The following is a 10,400-nucleotide window of genomic DNA, read 5'->3' on the forward strand; positions in this document are numbered from 1 at the left end:
TATGAATGTGTTCTTCAATGAATCATTCACGTTGTGTAGCACCAAATATTTTGCATAGGTTAGTGACGTGGAGTTTCGCGTGCGATCAAATGGCTCAAGAAACTATTGATAATCAAAAACGATAATATGAACCAAAGGTTCCAAGAACAATGTTCTTTTCAATAAAATTCAATTGACTAAAACATAAACCCTAGATCCTAATTTATAATGAATAAAAAAGAGATAAACTAGGAAATTGAAATCGCCACAAAATAGGCAACTAAATAAAAAGACTAAAATTCAAATAATTAAATATTAAATTGGAATTAAGAAATGAACCTCTAAACAAATCGGGCTCGAGCCCTTTCAAGCGTTAGTTGGGTGGGGTGGTAATGACTCAACATGAATGACAATGGTATTCAGATATCGGTGTATGTAGGGTTTCATCCAAAGTGTTTCGTTCGGTTACCCGTGCTATGCAATGGGTTTCGTTCGGTATCGGTTCGGTTTTGTATGATGGTATCAGCACTCGGTATAGCAACTGAAACAATGTGCTAAAAAGGATATCGACACGTGTTTTACATCGATCGAAAAGCATAAAAGAAAATTTTATCGAATGATATTGTTGTGGCACATTAAACCATGGAAAAAAATAATGTTCTTGAAACAAAATAAAACATCTTTAAAAGAAGTAACAAACTATTAAACAATGAGTTTTCTTTAAGTTTTTAGACTAAAGGTTTTTTTTTCTATCTTTACACACAAGCAACTAACTTTTTTATATTTGTTGATATCATTGCATCCGGATGCTTCTGCATCATACTCTCCATCCTTGAAAAAAAACTTGTCCTCGAATTTTATCTTTGAATCAAAGCCATCTGGATCAAAAGGAAGATCGACCCGCATCCTAGTTATCATTGTCATGACCCACTTACACAGTTCAACTTCTACTGGTGCCTTGTGAGATGTCTTACACATCATTTGCATAATCTTGTTTTGCCAATATAGAACACCTTCTAGGCTTGGTTTAGTCATGTAAGGCCCACCTCCATTGTTCTTTTTTCCAACAGCAAGAATTGAATTAAAAAGACCAATAAGATCATGATCTCTCTTACTAGTTCTTAAAGATGGATCCACCGACCCATTATCATTATTCACATTTGTATCTAGGCCACATGTTCCAATAGGGATATTGAATTAAAAATATCCCTGAGCCTAAACTTTTTATTTCAAAACTCGCAAAACACCATTTTATCAAAATCTAATTTAGTGAAATGAGGGCCAAACCTAGTCACATGTGGGAATGGCAATGGGTGGATATGGGACCAATTTTTTCATACCAGATTATAATACCATGTTTTATACATGTCGGATACATGTTACTTAATAGTTAACAGGTTCTAGGATATACCTACAGGTATTAAATATGTCTTCGGCTTAAGGATACTTATTTATAATATTTTGTGGTTAAAAATTACTAGTTGGGATACCCAATACCTAGCCAAATTTTGAAATCAACTTGAAATTCTACGATTTTAATAATTATAAGTTTATAACAACCTCAAAAATACTAATATTATATTTTTAAGATTATATATTGTCCATGTACTTATGCAAAACCTGTGAAAATATCTAAAACTAATCACATACCCGATTAATCGTGCATATCTAGAATGTTTTAGCTGCTGGGTATTGAGTTTTTCACAATCTCAGTCGAAAGACGGCCGTCAAGTTCAATTATTTAAACTTTCGACACACGAACTTGATATACACAATTTTAACCATCATATTAGCAATTTATAATTTTTTATATCATTGTAATCTAACTTTATAAGTAATTAAACTGAACGTACAATAATACATATAAAACTTTTATTATTTTATTATATGCAAAATTTGTTAACTTATAAAAGGGTGGCAGAGACATCTTTCACTCTATCACATTCATTACACTATCACACTCAATTATCATTTGACACCTACCAATGTGGTGGTTGTCCATTGGCAAATGCAAAGCCTAAGCCTTTAAACACCTTAGGAGGGGAAGGTCTTAGGTTCAAGTCTCGACAGGAACAAAAGAAATTTACCGTTCAAAAAAAAATTATCATTTGATACCTCATTCCATTATATTTTATCACATTATCACACTCAATCACCATTTTTTTAACTTGAAATATTTTATTTATATATAAAATACTGGCCGAGTTACATCAATATCGCAGGTAAGCGAGCAACAAGCTGCGCCGCTACCCCTTTCTGAATAGCAAACCCTAGCCTATTGAAGACAAACCCCTGGCCCCCTGTTGATGAGCAACTGCTGTGGACAACCTTTTGGACCCTAGTCAACAAATGGATAGCTTCTGGAGCTAGGGAGCCAAAGGTGTCGAAGGCGAAGGGGACAAATGCATGTTGGTTATCAGCACATGCTTTAGCGTGTTTATCCACCTTTTTAGTTACGCTTTCCTTATAGCTTGTCCTGCTACAAACCCGCTTTCCCTTAAACCAGCTAAGGGGAGACTCCTGTGAGATCCACACAAGCATGTTTCCCTCCCGCCCAGCCAAAGACGAGCAGATCCGCTGGTCTCAATGTAGATCTCCCTTCCATCGGATCTGTAAGGAAATTCACAGGGGCCTCATTCTTGGCAGAAATCCCCGCTCTCCTCAAGATGTCCCCCAAAACATCTCTCACCCAGTCGTGCCGATATTTGAAACCAGGGAGCTCCTTACAATGAATAGCATGCTCCCCGTATTTATCCATGCAGGCTTTACGACAAATTGGGCAGGTTTCGTCTTCTGAATACATAGGGATCATCAGCCGGTATTTGAGGATAGCCCTATACTCAACAGCCGACATGCATTGCCCCAACCCTCGATCGGAATAACAGTCAAAAAATCTTGCGCATGGGGGCCTTTCAAGCACTCAATCACCGCCTTCTGACGAAGAGACAATATTACTTCTCCACGACTTTGACATACACCACTATTTCTCTTCATCGTCAATGTTTCACATTCATCACACCCATCATGAGAGTTTTCACGGGGGCGCCCGAACCCCTAAAGAATTAATTAATTTAATCGTTAATTACAAACATTACCATATTGCAAAAGAAAAGAAAATTAAATCTTATCGTACGTATAAATAATAAATAAATAACATATATACAACAAAAAAATGCAACACTTATGCGACAATCTCATCTTCTCAACATTTCATCTCAGCAAAATGTTATCGTCATTGGGCATGACTCCCCTGACTTTAAATTTCACCTACAAACCCTACACATTCAATTCCACCACCCTTAACAAGCTCTCAACAGGCCCCAATTTCAGCCATGCCTCCACAAGATTCACGAACCCTAAACCTCCCATGGCAGCCGCCGGAACAATTGCATCGGAGGAATCTCAGGTTTCAGTTCTTATACCTAAATGTCTTTTCAATTTCTGTTTGGTGCACTGATTGATTGTGATATGTGAATTTGTTACTGGTTTTAGATGAACTTTAAATTTGAAGTTGAAATTTGCATTTAAATTTCTGGATTTTAAATTATGGTATAGAAGAAAGTAGGCACAATATGCAAGTTAAGTTTGCTATAGATTGATTAGGGCTTTTCGACCTGCCGCGGCTCGTCGGTGAAAGCTAGCTTGTAATCTATGCAGTCAATTGCGTGCTATAGCGCTTAGTGGACATACGATGTCATAGCGGTTCAAATACGATTAGCGGTGCTAAAGGCCGCTATTTAACCGCTATTCTGAAACCCGTATAGCGGTTGTAGCAATGCTTTTAGCAGTTTTTATATTTCAGCCCAAAAACTCACATTAATTAACTATTTTTTTTGAAATAAACCCAAAAATAAAGGCCCAAACCCAAAATTAAACCTAAATCGAGGCCTAAAGTCTTCTTCGCTGGACGCTGGTTGCTTGATTCTTCATCGTTCAACAAAATAAAACCTAAATCTAGAAATCGTTAAATCACTGGTGTCTGGACTCTCGTGGGCTGGCTGGACTTCCTAAATCGAATTTTGATATTACTATTATATTTTTCAAATATATTTATATATATATAAGTACATAAATTATGCATGATATAAAAGTTACCGTTATACCACCGCTATAACCTATATATTGTATAGCGGACCGCTATTTGATTTTGGACCGCTATAACTGCATAGCTTGTAGTTCACCTCGAGCTGATTTGGCTTGACCTGCTTGACTCATATAAACGTTTTGTCAACGATAGCTTGCTTGTTGGCTCACTTGTATAAATTCTCATCTTTGATTTTTCTTGTATATTGATAGTTTGGAACACTTGTTTTCTAAAACTTGTATAATGTGATATTGTGTTAAGTTGATATTTAAACAAACGTCAGGAAAATATAAATCTTAGCAGAGCTATTGGTAGGATTTGGGGTGGTGGGATGACCGGACGTCGGCAGACCTTTCCGAAGCTGCTTCCACTAAGAGCCCCGGCTCAGAAAAAAAAAAAAAAAAAACCCTTTTTTTTACGTATACATAGTAAACTAGATATATTAAGAGAATCAAAGCAACAACCGTACAAAAGTGCTAATAATGAAGTAGTAACTACATCATGAAAATCAGAACAAACGAGTTGGGTCACTCAGCCACGAGCCGGCTCGAGTTGAATACGAGCTGGATTCAAGCTCAGTTTCTTGCTCAGATGAAAGTTACGAGCTGAGGCTCGGCTTGTATTGTTACTTGTTTGAGCCTGAGTTATACTGCTGTTGAACAGCCCTAGGATAGATATGGAAGTTGCAATAGCCAATAAGGGCTCAAATTAGTTGAGCTAAAAGATCTATTTATTAAAAAACTGCATCTGTTATGTATTTATTTACTGATCAAGTTTAAGTTAATGAATTAAAAAGCATTTGCGGGTCGTCCCAACGGTCCCTGTTTTTATAATTCACTATTAAAGTGACGATTTTTATCCGGACCTGTTAGACCCATTAGCCAAACCTAGTGAACCATCCATCTTTTGTGTGATCAATGGTCTCTTTGTCAGGCACAACGGTTTAAAAGTTTCAAATATTAAACCTAGAAACCGCAATTTATAAGAAAAGAGTTAAGTGCCATTTATGTCCCTGTAGTTTGTCCACTTTTGCCATTTCAGGCCAAATTTCAAAATCGTACCATTTTCCTCCCTAACATTCTTGAAACGTGCTATTTTAGTCCAAAATACTAACCCCAGTTAAAAAAACTCAGTTAGCTCAGGGGTAAAATGGTCATTTTACATTGGTGCACGGTGGAGGGTATGTAAAACCTCTGAACCACTATGAAAAATGACCGTTTTACCCCTGAGCTAACTGAGTTTTTTAACTGGGGTTAGTATTTTGGACTAAAATCGCACGTTTCAAGAATGTTAGGGAGGAAAATGGTACGATTTTGAAATTTGGCCTGAAATGGCAAAAGTGGACAACCTACAGGGACGTAAATGACACTTAACTCAAAGGAAAATAACAGGTTGCTGATTGGATTGTGTGAAACTTGTAGAAGCTTGGAGTGGTGGTGAAGCCGATGGAGAAGACAAGACTGGTGCTGAAGTTCACATGGATGGATAAAAACATCGGGTTAGCCCTGGACCAAGTGATTCCTGGTTACGGGACCATTCCGGTCAGTCCCTATTACTTTTGGCCAAGAAAGGATGCCTGGGAAGAACTTAAGGTGATGCTGGAGAGTAAGCCATGGATATCTCAAAAGCAGGTCATTATTCTTCTTAATCAGGCTACTGATATCATTAACTTGTGGCAGCAGAGCGAGCGGCCATGATTTACGGTAGCTTCAATATTGTGTGGGTTATATTATATAGATATGATGTATATTTTGTTGAAGATTGTGATGTGGTAAACCTAATACTTTTCACATTTTGATAGAGAAAAGGTTTTACAATTACCACGGTTGTTCTCTATGAGTTTTCATCTTTTCAAGACGATTTGTTACATCTTTGTTTGACACATTGCTAAGTAAAACGAAATGCCACAATTAGTCATAAAAGTATCACCAATCCAATTGCGTAAATTCAACCTTACAAGTTTAAATATATATAAAAAAAAACACAGCTATTTAGGTAGCGTTTGGTATGAAGGAATAGAATGTGGAATGGAATAGATTATTCTGATGGAATGAAAAGAAACATGTTTGGTTATCATGTGGTAATGGAATGAGGCATTCCAAAGGAATGTAACTCCTTTCAAATATAACAATTTATATTCCTTGGTATGATGGTGTTTTTTTTTTCATTCCTTCAAGGAATGAAAAGAAATATATTATTATTACTAGTAGGGTGCCCGCGCGATGCGTCGGGGACGACACTTTGCACTGCGATACTCATTAAGCGTCTCATGATATATTGTATAACACACAGGTTAGTTTTCTTATTCGTAGAATCTTGTACTTTGTTAGATGTGTAAGGGGATGCATTCCACTCAATAGCCTTTTGGATGTTCCTTAATGAGACTAAAAAGCACAAGATGTGTAAATATGAGTTGTGAAGAGTTGAGACATAGAATAATGTCCTGTAACTTCATTGTTACAAACTAATTACCTTGAACCAATATTATTGCAATGGTTACTTTAATGAGGTTTAGACAAAAGCATATGGTATTAAATATATAATATCTCTAATTTTATTTATATATTTATTATGGTTATTTGATCAAGCATACTAAAATAAATAAAGTCAACCAGACATGAGCTAATAAAATAACAATCAAAAGGAATTTCGCTAGAACCAACCTCTACTTAGATTTAACATCACTAAATAAATTTACAAATAAAAAGCATAAACTCTAGACCTACTTTACAGAAACTCAAGAGAAAGCATCTTTGGCACTTCCATCGAGTGGGTAGAACATAAATAAGTTCGCAATCAGGTAAACATAGCTATCTATTTACATGGGTTAGAACCGATCAGGGCTAAAAACGCCTATCAAAACCCATCTTTTGCCATTTTCAGAAATTGACAAAGAGTGATAGTTGGGAGTAGGGGTGTAAACAAGCCCAGAGGCTCGAGAGTTACTCGTGATTGGCTCGGTTAAAAGCTCGAACGAGCCGAGCCTTAACGAGCTCGAGCCTGAAATAGAGCTCGTTTTGTTAACGAGCCCGAGCTCGAGCCTGAAATACAAAGCTTGTTTAGGCTCGCGAGCCTAAACGAGCCCATACAAAATTTTATTTTTTTATATATAATATATTAGTAATGATGATAACATTGATGAGCCGAGCTAGAGCCGAGCTTTGGCTCGTTTATACGATGTTGAAGTGAGCTCGAGCTGAGTTTTTAGCTCGTTTAAGGTTGTTCTCAAAATAGTTCGAGCCGAGTCGAGTCGAGCTCGAGCTTTGGGTTTTACTCGCGAGCCGAGCTCGAGCTCAAAGAAGTAGGCTCGAACCGAGCCGAGCTCGAGCTTCATAAAAACCTAACGAGCCGAGCTCGAGCCTGGTCGAGCTCGGGCTCGGCTCGGCTCGTTTACACCCCTAGTTGGGAGCTCATTACCATCCGTTTTTTTCTTCTAGATTTTGGTCATCTTCAACACTATTGTACCTTTCCTTTCTGATTCAGTTGTTGAGACCAATTTGTAGAACTGTTAAGGACAACATAAAGAATATTTTAACATTTTATAGATAATTGGTGTGTTGAATATGATTAATGATTTTGAAGGTTTAATACATTTAAGATACACCTAAGGTGTCTTATAATTTGTCTGACCCGCATCAGATGTTTCTTTTATAGATAACCTTTTTTTTTTACCTCATCTAAACCATGACCATGAGAGATAAAAAATTCCTGTCGATATAGAATGATTGCATATGACAAAAGCATATTTGACAAGCAAAATTATTCTTTGAAGAGACATTTTTTTTTGTATAAATACCTGGAAGAAAGCTTCTATGAAATGCTATCTGCAAGCACAATGTGAGCCATTACCAAATGCAAATTTCAATATGATTTACCTTATCCGCTAGAGGGAGTATATGCAAACCTTTTGCATTTGTTCCTTTGTATCTATTAACAAATTAAAAAAAAGTTAAATTAGTATCAATTTTAATGTTTTGATTAAAAAAACGTTCTCGTCTCAAAAAGAGTTGGTTGTTATCAATAGTTTTCACCAGATCCCCTTCCTTTTCGGGTCAAAGATTATGCGATTACAATTGTAGCAAAGTACATGAGGGCCAAAAATGGGTCACGTTACAATGGTCAAATTCACAACAAATCACAACAAACGGGCCGGATCAAATAAAAATAGTGAATTATAGCAAAAAAGATTCAAACAGGTCGTAGACTTATCAGGTTCGAGTAAATACTGAGCCCTTAAGCATGTGATGCGACAACGCCACTTCTAAGCGGCGCCATTGTTAATTACAATTTTAAATTCTCTTGAAAGCAAAAAATAAATTAACATCACACTTTTAAGTGATATAAACCGTAAACAAATATATCTTACCCATACATGATAGTGACCAAAAAAGCAAGTCAAAATTGGTGTAAACAAATATATCTGAGTCAAAATTGGGGTTAAACCGGTCATTTTTTGAATCTTTTGACTTCTGAAATTGGTTACATATACAAGGCAACTTTTATTGGTGTATCTGTTTATAAGATCAAAGGCATACATCTATTATAATCCATTCCATTGTTTTGACACTCACAATATTTTAAATTTATAAAATCTTAAGTTTATAGTATGCTTGCTAACCTTGTTTGTGTTTCAACACTGGTGCAACCGCCTCTATGTACTCTTCCCAATCTATCCCCCATTGTTAAAATTATGAACCCTAATAAACAATAGCTGCAAAAGCAAATAAACAAACCTTGTGAATGTCATGTTAAAATCAAATGAATTCGGAAAGAAAATGATCAATACCCTAAACCTTTTCGCAATAACTATTTACAAAAGAGATCCTTCAAATGTATGGCATGGGTCTGTGCTCCTTTTAGCGGATGACAACAATGAGGTTCAAGCATAAAGTTATTTAGATGTTAGAAGTGGCTAATCAAAAGAATATATGTCATACTATTTAGTTACGTAACAAGGAATAACTTTGGAATAGAAAAAATTAGCAATACCTTTTGTGGAACTAATGAATCAAACAATCGTGGTGGCGATGTTGGCAATCGGTTGCGTTTTAGAGCAGACGAATAGGTTGGCTCAGAGGCTTGAACGAAGATGATCTATTATTTTGAGACCTACCAGCGGAAATCCCAAATATTATTTCCAGGTCACTCGGTTACAGGTATTCGTATCAAATGGAAATAGAGAAGCTTACCATTACGTATGAGACAAAAGGAAAGCCGATCGCCGTGATGCAATGTCGCAGGGTTCATTTATGGTGATCCGTCGGTGGCTATTTTGAGTAGAACATACGATGAGAGAACCACATGTGCGAGCTGGTTTTTTAAGGTTTTTGTGAGGTTTTGAAAATAGTCTCAGTTACGTTTAATAGGTTATCCTTTTTCTTGAAGGTTATCCTTAAAATCCGATCAGTTTGTTGGTTGTTACGATAGATAAGGAGGAGTTTGTTTAAGGTTTTGACTTTTGAGTTTCAAGGATAAATTTGGAACAGATTCAATAGAGATGAACAGAGGGATGTAAAACCATTTTATTTAGGATATCAACGTAATAGGAAGGATGTACTACCAATATTTACCCCATTTTGTTTAGTATATCAACTTAATAAAACGATTATTGAAGAAATAATTGTCTTGCATTTGTTCAATTTGGTATTTAATATATTTATTATTAGTATTATTATTGTGTTATTATATCTTTGTATTTTTTGTTATTTGAGTTTAATAATAATGATAACAATATAGAAAGCCTCGAGCATGTATATGTGATAGGACACATTGCTTTAATCACTTGTACGTTAATGCATTATCTACTTGTACATTTTAATTCGCACGTCAATACTGACCAAGACAACTATTGAAACGTCGACAAAAATGAGTAGATCGTCACGGTACCTTTAGATTTTTATGAAACATTATAGTTTATAAATATGCTATAAATTTGTTGTGGAGGGGGGAAAATGTAACTACTTATCTATAATTTTGTTAAACTCGGGGATTAAAGTGTAATAAGTTTAGGGGCTAAAAAATAAATAGTTTTTAAAAGACCAAATTACCCTCAATTTAGGGGTCTATCTATAAATAAAGGGAGGAAAAGTTCTTATTTTTTGGGTATCTTAAAATACCCCTCACTCATGCATTATAATATAGTATAGATTATCATTGAGGCAATTATATTTTTATCGTTTTTAATACAATTGTGTTTCGTTCCTTCGTCTTTTTTGTTTATTAAATTGTACAAAGTAATGATTCAATTTATTCACATATGAGTAACCAAACATCACAATGGAATGGAATGATCCATTTCATTCCCTTGTCTATTACATTACCTGGTCCATTCCATTCT

The 10,400-nt window shown here is 35.7% G+C and overlaps 1 protein-coding gene across 1 annotated transcript; it reads left to right on the forward strand.

Annotated features, from left to right (window-relative positions):
• The first annotated feature begins 3,154 nt into the window (after positions 1-3,154).
• Positions 3,155-5,945, forward strand: LOC110895449 (30S ribosomal protein 3, chloroplastic). The gene is made up of 2 exons (XM_022142765.2): positions 3,155-3,385; positions 5,485-5,945. Exons 1-2 carry the CDS (start codon positions 3,203-3,205, stop codon positions 5,758-5,760), a joined length of 459 nt encoding a protein of 152 aa, XP_021998457.2. The 5' UTR covers positions 3,155-3,202; the 3' UTR covers positions 5,761-5,945.
• The last annotated feature ends 4,455 nt before the right edge of the window (positions 5,946-10,400 follow it).

This window comes from Helianthus annuus, chromosome 12 (genome assembly GCF_002127325.2).
Source record: "Helianthus annuus cultivar XRQ/B chromosome 12, HanXRQr2.0-SUNRISE, whole genome shotgun sequence".
Taxonomy (NCBI): domain Eukaryota; kingdom Viridiplantae; phylum Streptophyta; class Magnoliopsida; order Asterales; family Asteraceae; genus Helianthus; species Helianthus annuus.